The sequence below is a fragment of the Canis lupus genome, chromosome 27 (assembly GCF_048164855.1).
Source record: "Canis lupus baileyi chromosome 27, mCanLup2.hap1, whole genome shotgun sequence".
Lineage (NCBI taxonomy): Eukaryota > Metazoa > Chordata > Mammalia > Carnivora > Canidae > Canis > Canis lupus.
In genome coordinates this window covers 43,505,185-43,522,006 of record NC_132864.1, presented here as the reverse complement: position 1 = coordinate 43,522,006, position 16,822 = coordinate 43,505,185, and the positions used below count along the sequence as shown (strand labels likewise).

At 39.3% G+C, this 16,822-nt stretch overlaps 1 protein-coding gene across 1 annotated transcript in view; it reads left to right on the top strand.

The window, feature by feature from the left end:
- PCDH15 (protocadherin related 15) overlaps positions 1-16,822 on the top strand; it is an 876,905-nt gene that overhangs the window by 624,954 nt on the left and 235,129 nt on the right. The window contains exon 18 of the mRNA XM_072803740.1: positions 7,135-7,263. Coding sequence (XP_072659841.1) covers positions 7,135-7,263 — 129 coding nt within the window. The remainder of the gene's footprint in view (positions 1-7,134; positions 7,264-16,822) is intronic.

Genomic DNA, 16,822 nt, shown 5'->3' with positions numbered 1-16,822 from the left:
GAGCAGAGGGCAAAGACGAATCCCAGGAGAGTCCACCCTCTTTTCTACCTGGAACTCGAGCTTTTCCAGAGACCACACTTGGCATCATTCTTCTTATTTTTTATTATCTACACCAGGCTGAAAGATTACTAACCTAGTAAGTAGGGCTTATGGATTGTGGTTGTCAATAAACCAGTAGCACAGCAAAATATATGCATATGCAAATCACAGTGAAAGATGTAAATATGCAGAGGGTGCTCAGGATTTTCTCTTTCTTTTTTTTTTTTAAACAAATTTATCAGTTGTCATTTCCCAATAGGCAAACATTCCTACTCAAAATGCAAAGACGTTCTGTAGTGTGAATATTTCTGAACAGATTCCATGAGTTCAGCAATATTGTTTTCCTTCTTGAAATAGATGATGACTTGATTATATCACGGTTTTTGCTCCTGTAAAATTTTCTAGAATTCCTAGCTTGACTTACTCCATTATGGCTTTTTTAGTGAATATCGGGGGTGTTTTATAATTTCAAATTGTCAGTAGTCTTAGCATCTATGCTTGGGTCTTTAACTAGCATTATTCTCTGAATGTCTTTTAAACATGATAGTATAAATAAGCATTTAGAATCTAGAAGTTGAACATTTAACTATTTAATCAAACTATAGGAAACATTGGCGAAAGGAAAAAATATATATGCCAGAAGAATTGTGTGTGAAATGCAAATAACTGAATTTCAATATAGACCATGTAATAAAATTTTAGAAGAGAATAATTATATTGGTAGTTTTTTGAAAAAGCAAAACTGCAGTGGGTTTATTTGGGTGTATACTCATCAAAAAAAATGACCATGTAATTTTAAAAGAGAATGAGGTACTTGTTCATTCTCTTCAAAAACCATAGATTTATGTTTCTCATTTTTTGAGGGGGGATAAAATACTGACATTTTAGTGTTTTTTGAAGTAAATCTTCCAGAAGTTTTTTTTTTTTTAATTGTGACATAATCTATGATGTTCTACTAGTCTCTGTTATGTTTATATTACATAAAATGAATTATATTTTATGACATATTATTGCAATATATTTTTTATAAAGGATATACTCTCCTCACACTGCACTCAAATATACATGGAGTTCGAAACTTATCTTTTTTTTATACCTAATCTAATCTTCCTGAGTGCACTCTACTGCCTAGACACTAATGTGTACCTGGACTGGGTCAGGTCACACTTAACTTCTTGAAACAACATCCCAGCCTCTTCTGTTTAAAACACTCTTTTCAAGGTAAACATATGATCACCAGTGACGCTGCTAATAGTGCTCTTCCTCTCTTGCCTACCCTCATCCTAAAATTGTACAGGTGCAGGGTATGCTTACTAGTTCTTGATGTTGGCAGGAGGGTACCCAGCTTGAATGTTCTCCATCTTTGCCGGTCTCTGTTTGTCTGGTGTGTCTGGTTTGGCCTCTCAACTGCTGGCTTTTGAATTCTGCCCAGAGCCCTAATGACTCCTTTGAGTATTTGGTGTATCTGTTGCTGCCTAGCATTGACGAGAACTTGACTGCGACCGTCAGGGTCCTTTGTCCTCACCCAAGGCCTTCTCACATTAGTGATCTCTTAGCCTCTAGAATTCCTGAGCCACACACAGAGAAACCAAGCTTCTCTCTTTGGCCACCTGTCTTTGTCACTGCTGCATAGTCACCGCCATGTCCTATTAGATAGGACTGCCATGGAAATTCTCTGGAGGTTTCCATGTTTCACAAGAGTCGGCCACTGTTTCACCTGAAGTTCTCTTACTTTCTCAATAGCTATCAACTACTTTCCCCAAGGTGCTTCTCCCAGGCCTCCTCTCTGTAGGTGTGACCCAGAACAGTTGGGGGAGGGGATGAAAGGAAGGAGATCTGCATCCCATCTCCTTGTCTTCTCTGTGCCCCCCTTCTTTTCCCTTCCCCAAAATCCAGAATAGGAAGCCATCCCCTGTTCTGCTTTTCTGGGAGATATTTTCTATTCTTTCATTCTCAAAGGGGGAAGAAGCCTCCATGTGAGCCTCCTTATTATGAAGGGCACCCAGTCTATGTCATCAAAGGAACTTTATGATCTCGGTCAAGTGCTTGGCTCTTGATATTGTAGCCACAGGATGATTTGTATCTATGAATATACTGTTTTGGATTAATATAGCCGAAAAAGAATGCCCGTTACAGAGTATATATATTTTCCTTGTCCTATTAGATGAAAACAATGATGGTCAGATTCTAAACAACACACCATCATTGTTCCAGACTCTAAACTCCATTTTTAGCAGAAGGAATTAAATGTGCTAATAAGCATCAGTTTGAACATACATGTTTATAAAAATGTTTAAAGGGTCTTTTTGTATATGTATGTGTCTATGGATGCATTTCCAAATTGACCAAAAAAAAAAAAAAAAAAAAACTACATCATTTCATTCTCTATGTCTCAGTTATATAACATATTACACACATTTTTCTGTTTGTCAGTTTATGAGTAGATAGTTTCATTTAGATCTATATCAGTGGAAAGTCATCATAATTGTATCTTCAGTAACTAGAGAATGAGTACATTTTTTTTTAAGATTTTATTTATTTATTCATGAGAGACACAGAGAGAGAGGCAGAGACACAGGCAGAGGGAGAAGCAGGCTCCATGCAGGGAGCCCATCGTGGGACTCGATCCTGGGTCTCCATGATCCCATCCTGGGCTGAAAGCGGCGCTAAACTGCTGAGCCGCCCAGGCTGCCTGATTGAGTACATTTTTTAACACCCTAAATAACTTCTTCTTAAACCAGGTTTTCAATAATATTTTTTAAAAGGTTTTATTTATTTATTCATGAGGGTCACAGAGAGAGAAGTGCAGACATAGGCAGAAGGAGAAGCAGGCTCCTCGTAGGGAGCCTGATGTAGGGCTGGATCCCAGGATCCCGGGATCACACCCATAGCTAAAGGCAGATGCTCAACTACTGAGCCATCCAGGTACCCCAGGTTTTCAATAATTTAAGAAATTAGCTCAAGAGATTCAATAAAGTCCATAATATAAAATTAAGGAAGATTACGAAATACTTTCAAAAAAAGTTCTCATTAACTAAAAAATGATTTGTGTAGATAAATGTACATATGTTTGCATTTTTTTTACTTTGACTCTACATCTCACATTTTTTATACTATACCAAACCAAAGGTGCCATATTAGTGTTTTTATTTCAAGACCATACCAGTTTATGAAAATGTGTATTCAAACTGTTTGCTGCAACAGAAATGTCTGCTTGCATTGTTGAGAATTTAATTGGATTGTGAGGATTTAGCCATGATAAACTCTATGACACTTTATAATTAAAATAATGATCCCCAAAATAACAATTTATGAAATGTAGTACTAAACTGCAGGTTCTTCCAGCTAGTAGAACTGTAAGTTGATACAACTTTTTAGAAAATAGGCAATAAGGCAAATTCCCTTAATGGGAAAGATAGCTTTGCACTGATTAGGTTTATTAGTTTGGTGTCTTATCTTTTTTATTTAATTGGCATAATATAGATTGATTTTTAAAATTAATGGTGAACATGTATTCGCTGACGTATTGTTCTTTTTATAGATTTTACTTAAAATGGCCTAAGCTGATGTCCTAAGTATTCAACATTAACCAACCAAAAATCAGTCCCTGATAAGATACATAGACATCCTATAGGGCACAAATCCATATTGAAGCATTGTCACCATCTTTCTGAACCAATCAAAAAAAATCTACAAGATTGCGCTTTACAACCAACAAATCTACAACTATTTCAATAGATTTAAATGATAGAGTCAATAGGTCTAATGTGTAGCCTGGGCACTTTTAATGATTAACCAAATGATTCTGTTGCAAATGGTCTTTGGATGACTTTTCAGGAAAAACACAAACTGGAAATTATTCTATGTGTGTTTATTACTTAATATTTCTGTAAAAAGAGACATGAGTATGCCTCATGTCATATACGGTCACTAAGATGTGGAAAAATATGTCAACATGGTCCATAGATTTTGGCCCCTCTTTTTTTTTTATTTTTATTTTTTTTTGTTTTTTTTTTTTTATTTTGGCCCCTCTTAATACAAAAACAATGCACTCATCATTTAACTTTGCAGATTACTTGGTGACCCTGCTCTCTTCTGCATTACTCAGCTCCCGTCCATGGTCTTTGAGCACCAAAACAGGCTGAAAACATCCCACATCACAGCATCAAGCTATGAGGATTGTAAAGAATATGATGAAAACCTATATAGTAGAGTGACAGGAAAATATGGACAGGCCGGCACAAAGAGTATCAGGCCACTTGAAGGAAAGTCAGCAAATTCTACTGTGACTGCTCAGATTTTTACTCCAGGCTATCAATTTCCACGTCTTATTGACCCTCAGGCAAATGGAGAACTCTTATTTCTGTAAAAACATCCTTTTACTGGTTTTAACTCTTACACAACTTTTAGAGAAATAACATTTGTTTCACTGATTTTTATTATAAAAGCAATGTAGCCCTATTGGAGGAAATGTGGAAATTATATACAAGTTAAAAGGAGCAAATTAAATTTTCTGCATTTCATCTCATCAGGTAATGTTTGAATTCATACAGCTCCATATATATCTACATATAAGTGGGTTTGTGCTCATGCATCTTTTAAATTACATGGTTTCATGAAGATATGCACACAAAGGAATGTAGGAACTTTACTTGTGCAGCTTAATACATTTTCACATTGTGAACACATTTATGTCATCACTACCCCCACCTCCTTTAGGGCAAGAAACAAGAATTACTTAGCACCCCAGTACCCGGACTTAGGACTATGCTGGTTCCAGCCCACCTTCTTCACAAAGTGACTTCTGACTTCTAGCACAATGGAGAAGTTGTGCCCATCTTTGAAATTCATAGACTCGGAATCCTATAGCATGTGCTTCTTTGTGTGTCACTTCTTACACTCAACCTATGTTTGTGAAACCCATCCCTGTGGGTACTTGTAACGGTGCTCTGTTCATCCTCCGTACTATATATTATTCTGCTATGCTCATAAAACCATCTCCTACTGGTGGGCATTTAGACTGTTTCCAAGTTTTGATGAGACAGCACTATTCTGGTCATCCTTGGCATGCTTTTATTTTTTTTTTAAGATTTTATTTAATTATTTCATAGGGAAAGAGAGAGAGAGAGAGAGAACACGAGTAAGGGCAGAGGGAAAGGGAGAGCTGATTCACCACTGAGCAGGGAGCCAGGTGCAGGGACCCTGGGATCATGACCTGAGCCGAAGGTAGATGCTTCACTGATGGATCCACCCAGACACCCCTTTGGCATGCCTTTAGATAAAATTTTTATTGGGGTTTATTTATTTATTTTTATTTATTTAATTTTTTTATTGGGGTTTATATAAAAAATGTACAAATGATACTGAATGGCTGTATGAATTTTCACCGAATGAGCCCACCAGTGTAGACAATACACCAAATAGAGAAAGAACCCATTATGAATGCCCAAGAATTCCCCGCTGTGCACGGTGATTTTTGAATGACTGCTGAATATTGCATGTGGAAAAACCTTAAAAGCTTGGGGTAAAGTCATATTGCTCAAAGGAAGATATACTTTGCTTCTGTTAAAATAGGGACAGACAACCTTAATTCAATTGGAGTTTGAGCTATGGGTTTTAGTTGGAGTGTGGCAAGATCTAGACCCCATGCACCGTTACTGCTAGATGCAGAATGGCAGTGATCCCAACAGGAAGGACAGGGAATTTACCAGGTCTTTGCCTCCTTGCTCTCTAGGAATACAGTATTTGGCCCTATATCCCATGAGGGCTACAGGAGCTCCTCAGATTGACTCTCTCTGAGCCAAGGGTTGCTGCTCGGCATGTTAGCCTTTCACTCTACATCATGTACAGTTAGAATAAATTCTTTCAGTATTTTTTTTTTAATTTTTCAAGAGTTTATTTATTTGAGAGAGAGAAAGAGAGAAAGAGCGTGAGCAGAGGAGAGGGGCAGAGGGCCGGGGGAGAAGCAGACTGCCTGCTAAGCAGGGACCCCACACACACACCCAAAGTGGGGCTCAATCCCAGGCTCCAGAGCCCATCACCTGAGCCAGACTCTTAACTGACTGAGCCACCCAGGCATTCTTTTTTGTTTTGTTTTGTTTTGTTTTTAACAAAAGTTGGGCAATTATTTCATCCTGCATTTTTCTCCTACTTTTACCTTACATCTTGTCACATCTTTACTATTGTAGCATAATGGATTTTTCTTTTGCCAGCCAAGGGCCTTTTCTTTCTCTGATTCTGGCCCCAGGCTTCAGTGATCTGTCCCACACAATCACAGAGCTCAGTGCAGGGCAGCTGCTGCTCTCAGGCTTTGATTAGAGTAAACAGTTTCCAGCTTGACTCACATCTAACAATGTTCCTTGATTGTGCAAAAGTCGTTGACCTACGTAATAGTCTCTGGTTGCAGCAGGCTGAGGATTTACCTCTTAACCAGGTAGCACATACTACTGGGAGGTGGACCTGCTTATTTACTATTTCCTTGGGCTACATAATCATAAGGTAACCACTTAAATAGTGACATGCGGTGCTCAAAGTCTTGGTTTAGAGGTGAACCCAGAAAATGGTGAGTGTAGTATTTTCTGACAGTGTTTACTTACCTAAAAATACCCATTTGATGCACTGTGCCTTTTTATAATGTACCATTTTTATTTTTAAACAGTGTGAAATGTGATATAAACTACAGAAATGTTACATTTCAGATAAAAAGAAGTAGATGTGTGTACAAACAAAAGCTTGCCCACCCATAAAATGTGAACAAGGTACAGGTAAAATCACTTTCTCAAAGTAAGCCTCCAGGAAATACTTGACATTTTCAAGAAGATGGTTGCCCTGTAATATCATTTGCTTTCTCTATCAGTGAGAGGTGCTGAAATATTGCAAACCTACTCTTTTTTTCTTTGTCTTTTTTTAATTATTATTCATTTTTGGAAAGCTAAGAGCAGGAATAGCAATGAGATGCTTTGGGTTTTAGTTGGAATGATGCAAGTTCTCACTGTATTTCTGATAGACAAACGTCAAGATGACCAACTAGCTGACATCAAAATGAAAATAACTCCTTTCGCATTTAATCTTTTTTTTTTTTTTTCCTTCTTTAAGACCTCGACTGCTACTGTAAATGTTGTGGTGACAGATGTCAATGACAACGCTCCAGTGTTTGACCCCTATCTTCCTAGAAATCTGTCTGTGGTGGAAGAAGAAGCCAATGCCTTTGTGGGTCAAGTACGGGTAAGTGGACTATATCTATTAAATGTATTTTTAAGTGACTGTGTTTCTAACACTTTAATTTTGAAAAAAGATTGAGCTAATGCAACATACAGTAGTGATCAGTGAATGAGATACTCAAGTTTTTTGTTGTTGTTGTTGTTTGTTTTGTTTTTTCAAATCACCTTGCGTCCACTGGATTTCACTTATTTATAAGCTTGTGAATTTGCATCTTATGAATCTTAGGTGATTTAAACACTGATTCATTTGAGACTATTCTTTTCTTATTTTATATATATTTTTTTTCTGGAATTGTAATAAGGTATTTAGAGAGATATATGTAATTAGCTTTACCATTATGTGTGAATTTGTAAGTGCATACCTCAAAATATAGATGTTTAGACATAAATTATTTGTCTAAACATATAGTTAGGATTTTCTTGGTACTTATATTTGTACACACTCCTTGTCCAGCATGCTCTCCTGATTCCAATACTGGGTATATCAGCCAGTTTCTGTACTTCCTTTGATGAATAATCCCATTTTTCTTATAGCAGTGCAGTATTTCCTCAGTTGGGCCATCCTTGGTTTTGAACATGGTTGATGGTTTAGAAGCCATAAACTGAGGGCAGATTTTGAGAAAGGCACATATATTTCAGAGTATCTACCTGAGATAAGGCATCTTTGTGAGCTACAGGCAAGGAAAGAACCCTTATCTCACAGGATTGGGTCAGCTAGATGGTGAATGCAGACTTCAGGCTCCCACCACTACCCTACTAAAGCCTTGAGTCTTGAATAAAAGTTTTGTTGATGCTCTGAAGCAAGCGTTCTCTACAAGCCAGCTGCTCTTCCAGTCAGACAAAGGTCTGGTGTTCAATAGAGTGTTCTCTCTGGCTACCGAAGATGAGGGTTTCTTTAAATGTTGTTAAAGGCAGAGACCTTCTGACTTTCATACCATGGCCTGAGGTGTTGATTGGACATATCACATGAGCTCATCAGTCACGTGAGCTCATCAGGTTTTTTTCCCCCTCAGAGCTCTGAAAATACTTACAACTCCATAGTCATCATCATCATCATTGTCCCTCTGCCTCTCAAATCCTAGAGATATTTTGTGAAGCATACATTCCCTTTATGCCTTTATGCCACCCAAGCTCACCACAGGGGAGAGGATTGGTCATTGTGCTGTTGCAACAAGCCACAGAGTCTTGATGCCATGTAGCCAGCAAGCCATTCAACTCCAGAACTCTGTGTAATAATACCTGCAGTGTCACAAGTTTTCTTGTGGACTCTACAAGAAAAGACCTGTAGACAAAAGACTGAGGTAGAAATAATTTTTGAGAAGTTCAAGTGATACTCATAGGAAAGTAGGAAGTAATTCAAGGAAAAAGAGAGCTGCCAATGAATGGACAGCAACTAAATTAGTCATTAGGAAGACTGAAGCCCAATTTCAAGAGCATATCTAGGAAATTCTGCAAACATATGTACCAAAATTATCAATCTTGAGAAGTGATGGAACTGGCAAATTTATGCATGAAATCCTGAGAGTTCTTGGTCACTGATGCTGTGGAGGAGCCATTTTTGGTACTTTCTGCCCCAAGTGCAGGCAAGCAGCCAGATCTCTTATATTTGGATTCAAGGGCATTTAGTCACACTGCAGATAGCAGCAGATGGAAGTCGGCCAGAAAGTATATGTGCTCTGAGAGACACACATGGAGCACTGACAGTTTCTCTTATACCAAGCAAAAACAAGGTGGTGAAATCTGAGTAGCACGTGCAGAAAACATAAGAAAGGGGATTGTGCTGAAGTTGGCTCATGAAGGACGAATATTGGCAAGAAGAAAATTGGAAGGAGTTGGAATATTTCCAGCACATTATTGCAGGAATAAAAACAGATACAAGGCTTTGACATGTCATATTACAGCAAATTGGATGTGCCATGTTGTAAAAATTCCTCTCTGCGTGTTGGAGAAGGTGCTGAGGGGGACCTCTGGAAGGTCTCAGGCACCACTAGATTTTTACAATAAAGATTACTCCTGAGTGGATTGTAATGGGAGATTGCCAGCTCAGAAGGTAGTTATAATAGGCCAGATCTAGAGGCCTGAACTATTATATTAGTCTAATAATGATGATGATTAAATATTGGGGGCTTCTGGGTGACTCAGGTGCTTAAGTGTCTACCTTCAGCTCAGGTCATGAGCTCAGGGTCCTGGGATCAAATCCTGCATCAGACTCCCTGTTCAATGGTGATTCTGCTTCTCCCTCTGCCTCTGCCCCACCTCTTCACTTATTCTCTCTCTCTCTCTCTCAAATGAATACATAAAATATCTTTTAAAAATACCATTACAGTTATCACTCTAGTTGCCACTTTGATGAAAACTGAAAAATGTAGTCACATCTACCAACTATTCAGCTAAAATAAACAGGTATTGAAATCATTTAGGAAAAATTTCCTCTTCATTTCTCTTAATGTACTTAGCATAGGAAAGAGAAAACCCATTTGGATATATAATTAATAATATGTAAGTAGATGTTAACATAATGACTAATTATTAATGATTTTTACTTTTTCTTTCTTTTTATTATTGTTACTTTTCCTAGTGGTTCTCTGCCTTCGAAGGAATTAGAGCATTAACGTTGTTTCTTGTCTTCTAGTTCTTAAATTAGATGAGAAATGGTCTCTGTAGTTTGTTTCAGCATTAAAAATTGAAATGTTAACCTTAGCATTTGTAATTTGACAAAGCAGTAATTGTCCTGGTCTTTAGGCAATAGCGTGTTTTCATAAAAAACTAAAATGAGTTTGAAAGTACAAAGGAACAGGAAAACATGCAAAGCAGGTGCATCCTACTGATTCTGCACAGTTCCAGAGAACTTGTAATGTTCAGAGAATGGAATTTTGATGCATCATAATGGTCTCCTGTTGCTACCTAATGATAATTATATAATACATTAATTTCACTAAATGACTCATGCTCTGCTTATAAAATTTAATTTTAATTGTCACCAAAAAACGATTAGGACACACTTAAAACTAAGATACGTATGGTTAGTTATTGCACTGAATTTGAGTTACTGACTTAAGGAGTTTTTGTTCTAATGGTGTTTTAGCATGCACAATCCAGTATTTGCATTCAAATGCTGAAGGAACTTCTCACTTTCTTTTAGTGTATTAAAGTAGGACTGTAGTAGCAAACTTTATTAAATAGGAAATACTTCCAAAGCAATGTTTATGGATTATGCCAAGCAAAGAAGTTTTATCAGCATATTAAAAAATAAACTACCAACCAGTAATTTTTGAACGTAGAACCCACTACACACAAGCATGATATACTACACTTAACTTTGGAAACCATTTGCATAATTCTCAGAGCATTTGCAGCAGCAGCATTGTTGGGGAGAAAAGAACAGATGCAGAATGAAACCTGGGAAATTGAGTAAGAACAGACTCCATCTCTATATCAAGTGTCCAATGTGTGTGTCATCTGGATGATTTCCTAAAGGATGAGGAACACTACGGAGGACGAAGTCAGCTGCGTTGGGGTTCATGGGAGAATGTATTCATCTGTAGTATCTTGACAAATAAGTGAGATCCTAGGTTGAAAAAAAGAAAAAGAAAAAAGAAAGATGCCAGGCAGATATGATAGAGGAGACAGAGGACAGAGTTGAGCTGAAGAGGCAATTGGAGAACAAGTCAATAGTTTGACAGTAATGGAAGATGTGTCCAGAGGAGTTGTAGAAAATTGATGAGAAACATGTTGAGTTCTGATGGGGAAGGCCAGGGAGGCCTAATGACACAGCTGCTGATGGAAGACTTGACAACTTGGCGCACCCGCATAAAATCTTGTTTAGTGCCCTTTACAACGTGTCACAAGAGGCTGCGTCTAGAGGGTCTTTATGCACATTCTGAATCTGGGCCACAAGCTGCCAACAGTTCATCTCCAAGTGGGTCTCAGGTGTAAGAGACCTCACACCTGCTGCACAAAATCCCCAGTCCTCCCAGATCCCAGGGAAGCAGAAGACTTGAGGGGTGTGTGTAGTGAGAGAGAGAGAGAGAGGGAGAAGGAGAGGGAGAGGGACAGGGAGGGGGAGAGGGAGGGAGGGAGAGAGACATTATGCAGTAGAGGATATTTATGCACACTACATATATATAAACAATTTACGCGTGCATATATTACTGTTAAATAGCTGAGGGTAAGGAAGCGGAGTCTTCTGTTAGGATTATGTCTCTTTTTGTCTTAAAATGCTAAGATGCTAAACTGCTCAGATGTGTCTCCCAGATCCCATGTCTTCCGAAATCAGAAGACCAGCTAGGAATGATCCGTCCTGATGCCTAAGTCAAGTGCACGACTTTGATCCCACCATACACCCCGGGTCTCGAGTGGGGAATGGAGACACTCCGCTCAATATGGTGCATGCCATTTCCATTTATTTTTCCCAACCAAGGCCCAATAAATTCAACCCTGAGTCTGGATGGGGAGTGAGGAGGAGATGAAGGGCCATCTGTTCAGAAGCACCGTCTCCCGCACAGCGTCTGTGATGGTCTAACAGAATATAGCAGGAGGGAGGGTGAGAAGTTTTTACTTTGGCCCAGGTGCCCCAGGAGGCCGTTCACTGCATGTTCTGGGTGAGTGGAAATTGAGGGGGGAAGCTTCCTGCAGCGTCCCCTGGAGGGCTTCCTTAGGAGCCACAGCTCCCCTTAAATCCCAGTTCGTCCTGTTTTTCAGAACAGCCCTGGGCAGGAGAGCCCACACGGAGGCAGAGCAGGCACACTTGGGACAACACTTCCTCTTACGTTTCAACCGGGTTCTTTGCAGTGTCTACACTATGGAGGGAGCTGCTTCCCTTTAAACTCCCCATCAATGCCTTGTAGAGACCCTTATGCTGAACTGACCTCCTCTAGCTCTAAGTAACAGAGATAGAGCCCTGAGTCAACAAAATGTCCTTCCAGTTCTAAAAACAAAAGAGGCTGAATTTATTTAACCTGAAACATAAGTGCCTTCCCCCGTGAGGCCTATGTGCGGAACGCCAGCTGCGGTAAGGTGGTAGCAATTCCGCTTAAACCCTGAGAGCAAAATATAAAATAAAATAAATAAAATAAAATAATAAAATAAAATAAAATAAAATAAAATAAAATAAAATAAAAAATAAAAAATAAAAAATATAAAAAATAAAATAAAAAAATACAATACAATACAATACAATACAATAAAATAAAATAAAATAAAATAAAATAAAATAAACCCTGAGAGCAGTTTTCTTTTTTTTTCTTTCTTCTTCTTTTTTTTTTCCTGAGAGCAGTTTTCAAATCATTAGTGAACTTCAGTGTTCAGAAGGGGTGGGATGCTAACTATGAAATTTAATATTAAGGAAAATAAATCTGAGCCCCCAGGGTGTGTCTCTGCTGGATGTACTTGTCGCCTCCCTATGTGGGGCTCTAAAACTGAAACGGAGGTGGGAGCTTTAGGGTGTTTTATTGATTTTTCTGTAGCTCAGGATGGCATTCGACAGGGCCTGAAACCCTAATGCTTCTTTTTGAAGTGGGTCACCGGTGGGGAATTTCACAGGTTCTCTTGCCAAGTCGCACTAGGCCACGCAGGCGCTGGACTCGGCCAAGAAGGCAGCCCACGCACTTTGAAAACCGGGTGACAATGTATCTTAATGCTGCTACCGAAAAATATTCCTCGTGGAGATTTACCTGGGGCTTGTGATTTTTTTTTTTGTTTGGTTTTGTTTTTTTTGTGAATATTTTTGAAAGCTTGTGATCTTTCAGCTACTCAATCAGCAGTTGGTGAATGAATGAGAACATTCTCTGCGTGTGTTTTCACAATATTTACCGAGGGCCCATCCTTAGAGCAGTTTTCATCTTAGTGGCCGAGGTCATGATAAATACATGTGCCTGTGTCTGCATGTGTGTGTGTGTGTGTGTGTGTAAACATCCACACTTGTATGATCCCAAATGTGCAATGGATGATCGTGGTCACCTCCTTATTGCTGAATCTATCATTATCTGAATAACTTCTCTGCCACACTGGAAATGGGTCTCCCGCCCCCCCCCCGGAGGCCTCCCCTCCCTGTTGGCTCCTGGTTTCCGATTGTAGCACGTCTGGTTCTTTCTACCTTTTCCTGTATCTGTTTGCTTCTTAGACCTTTTCTTTTTCTGCTGGATGATCACACTCCTTTTCTAGTTTCTCCCGGGTACCGTTGGCCTTCAAAGAACCACACACGACTCAGGGATGCAGTCTGGTGAGGTTTGGAGCTGGGACACACAGATCCTCGTGTTTCCGTCACCACGATCACGGTGATAGAAGTTTCCACCACCTGCCAAACTAACTGCATCTCACAAGGGGCTTCTCAGGTGTCCTTCCAACGCTACACGTTCATTTGGGGGCACTCTCCTGGCTCCCACACGCATGGTCTCTATCACACATGCACGCTCGTGTCCCCCACAGCTGTGTCCTTAGCCCCCCCTGCTCCTGGAAGCTGCAGCCTCGAACAGATGTTTACCTGTCAAACTAGCGCACCCACGTGTCCTGCAGGTGCCCCCTGTTCAACCTCTTAGCACTCGACCTTCAGCATCACCTTCCCTGGACAGGGCTTCCTCTCCCAGATGCTGCTCTTTGGTTTCCCAATGGCAAGCCGGGTGCTGGGGAGCCCTGGGCCCCCTTCCCCCCCACCGCCACTATCCACACCCAGCCCGTCTCCAGTCCTGATCATTTTACACATTTCTCGTCTTCTCAGATTCCTTCCTTCTCCCTCCAGACAACTACGGTCCAGCTCTTGCTGTTTCTCACCAAATTCACATCGCAACGTCTTTTTGGTTTTTTTCTTAGTAAAACAGAGTCTATTTTTCTGCTATCCTTAAAGGACACACTACATTAAAATACATCTTTATAGTTTGTTTCCTTGGCTGCTATTTTTCTCACTTAATGGATTATCCTGATGCTGGCCTTAACACCACTTAATTATCCTTGGTGTACCTGCTGGAACGCTGTCTCTAGCCAACAGTTCCGCCACAGGAGACATCTCTCAGCACAGCGAAGAAACACACACACACACACACACACACACACACACACACCCCACTGCTCTTTTCCAGCTTTACCTGCATCAGTGCAAACCTGCTTGCAGCTACTAATACACGTTCTCAGTACCTCTCCCGAGTCCTTTGGGTCCTCTCCCGAGTCCAGAGGGTCATGCCCCTGCCTTGATTTCTTTTTTCCATTCTTTATCTAGAGCAATTACCTTTGAGCATTCTGGTCAAACATAATCTCTTCTGGAAAACCTCACCTGACCATTTCTGTATCTTACATGACCCATCCTCATGGTTCCATTTATACTGTGCATGCGTTTTGGATATTACTTACCAAAGTATATTGAAGTTATCTGTTTACGGGAAGCAGAGACACGTCATGTTGATCTGAGAAATCTATTACTCAGCCCAATATTTGCCTTTTAGAAGATGCTGAATTAAACTAGACGTAATGGATTAAAATGATCTAAAGGTACATTTTTTTTTCAATGAAGACTCAGATAGTGTTGTAAAAAGAGAAGAGATATAATAGATGTCAACGTGTACGAGTACATATGTGGCGTATCACACACATGTGCATAAAGAAAGTATCTTGACAAAGTTTTGCTACTGGATACATGTCTACTTTTGGAATTTCAGCATGTAGCATAGAACACATAGGATTCGTTTAAAAAGCAATGTAAATACAGAGAACAAGTGGAATTTCTAACAGGGCAAAATCTTTACTACATGGAGACAGGGAAACAGTAGGTCTAAGAAGATCATGCGCAGGAACCCTGTGACAGATACGCTACCAGCCTGTTTGGTCACATGCTTGGAGCTGTATTTTCCACCCACCCCTTTACAATATATACTCTATTTAAATTATTTAATATTTGTCTAAGAAGAAATATGGACTATTTGTGCCTCACAAACCCTCATTCCATTCATCTGGCTGCGCCTTTTAATGCTACATTGCTTATTTATGAGATCCAACTTAATACAAATTGCACTTCTGTTTTATAGACTGATGAAAATTCATGGCCTATTCAGTCTAGTTGGATTCAGTTATCCTTCTCTACAAACGTTATAGCTCACTACAATTACTTACACCGACTTTACTGCCTAAGTCAGGAGGAAGCTCGGCAAATCAACTTTTGGTTTTACAGGGAGGATTCCAACTATTTCTGAAGCTTTTTATTAAGACCAAATCTTGTGCTTTAAACTTTAAGAATCATGTGTAATAGCTAGAAAGTGATCAAAACATATATGCACAATTTTTTTTTATAAAGTAAAGATGTGCAAGTGCAGCCAGGGCATATGACCATGACCAAGAGAGCCCCATGTGTGCTCCCTCCCAGTGATACTCTCCTCCACCTTCGGTTAACTGTGGGGGTTAGTTCCTTGGTTTCTCTTGTAGATTAACCAACTCCATAAATACCCATTAAACAACACAGCTGAGTTATGTCTTTTTTTGATTGCCTATAAATAGAATTATAGAGTATGTATGCTTTAGTATCTGCCCTCTTTTATTCCCCTTTATCTTTTTAGAGCCAACTTTCGGCCTATTTATTCATGTATTTGATTGACAGTATGTGGCTGTGCTACACCTCATTTTCACATTCTTACTATTGATGAGGATTGGAGTGGCTTCCAGGTCGAGGCTGCTGTTATCAATGCTGCTGTGAATAGTTTTGTATAATGTTTCTCGGTGCACATGTGCCTGAATTTCTCTGTTATGAATATGAGTATACTTCACTCTACTGAAAAGCCCAAATTGTTTTCCGTATGAATGTGATGATTCTCTGAGTTACTGATTATTCCTGTCTGCAGTTTTGCTGTGTCAATCTTTCTAATTTGAGCCAGTCTGAGGTGTGGTTTCAGTGGTGCCACATTATAATCTTAATCAGCATTTTCCTAATGAGATTGAATATCTTTTCATCTGTTTACTTGCCATTTTCCATTTTTTTTTCCCCAAGTACCTTTTTGAATCCCATATCCAATGATCTTTTGGGTTACTATTGATTTTCTTCTTGCCTGTTCTTTCTCATCTGTAGGACTCTTTATATGTTCCATCTATGACTCACTCCTTGTTACATGTATTTCACACATCTTCTCAAACTATGGAGCTTGTATTTCACTCTCTGAACAGAGTCTTTTGATACAAAGAGTTTTATTTGTTTGTTTGTTTGTTTGTTTGTTTGTTTGTTTGTTTGACAGAGAGATTGTGCGTGACCAGGGTGTGGAAGGGCAGAGGGAGAAGGACAGAAAGAGAGAGAATCTCAAGCAGGCTCTATGCTCAGTGTCTGCCTAATGTGGAGCTCAATCTTACAATCATGACTTGAACTTAAATCAAGACTTAGACACTTCACCAACTGAGCCACCCTAGCCATTATTTTTAATTGTGACTTGCTATCCTTAGATCTTTAAGGCATTCTTCTATATTGTGAAAAACTTTATTTTGTTATTTGTATTCGGTCTGTCATCTGAAGTTGATCTTTGCATGTGATGTCACAGACAAATCCACTTTCATTTCATTTTCTTCTACATAAATATTTATTTAGTAGGCAATTATTT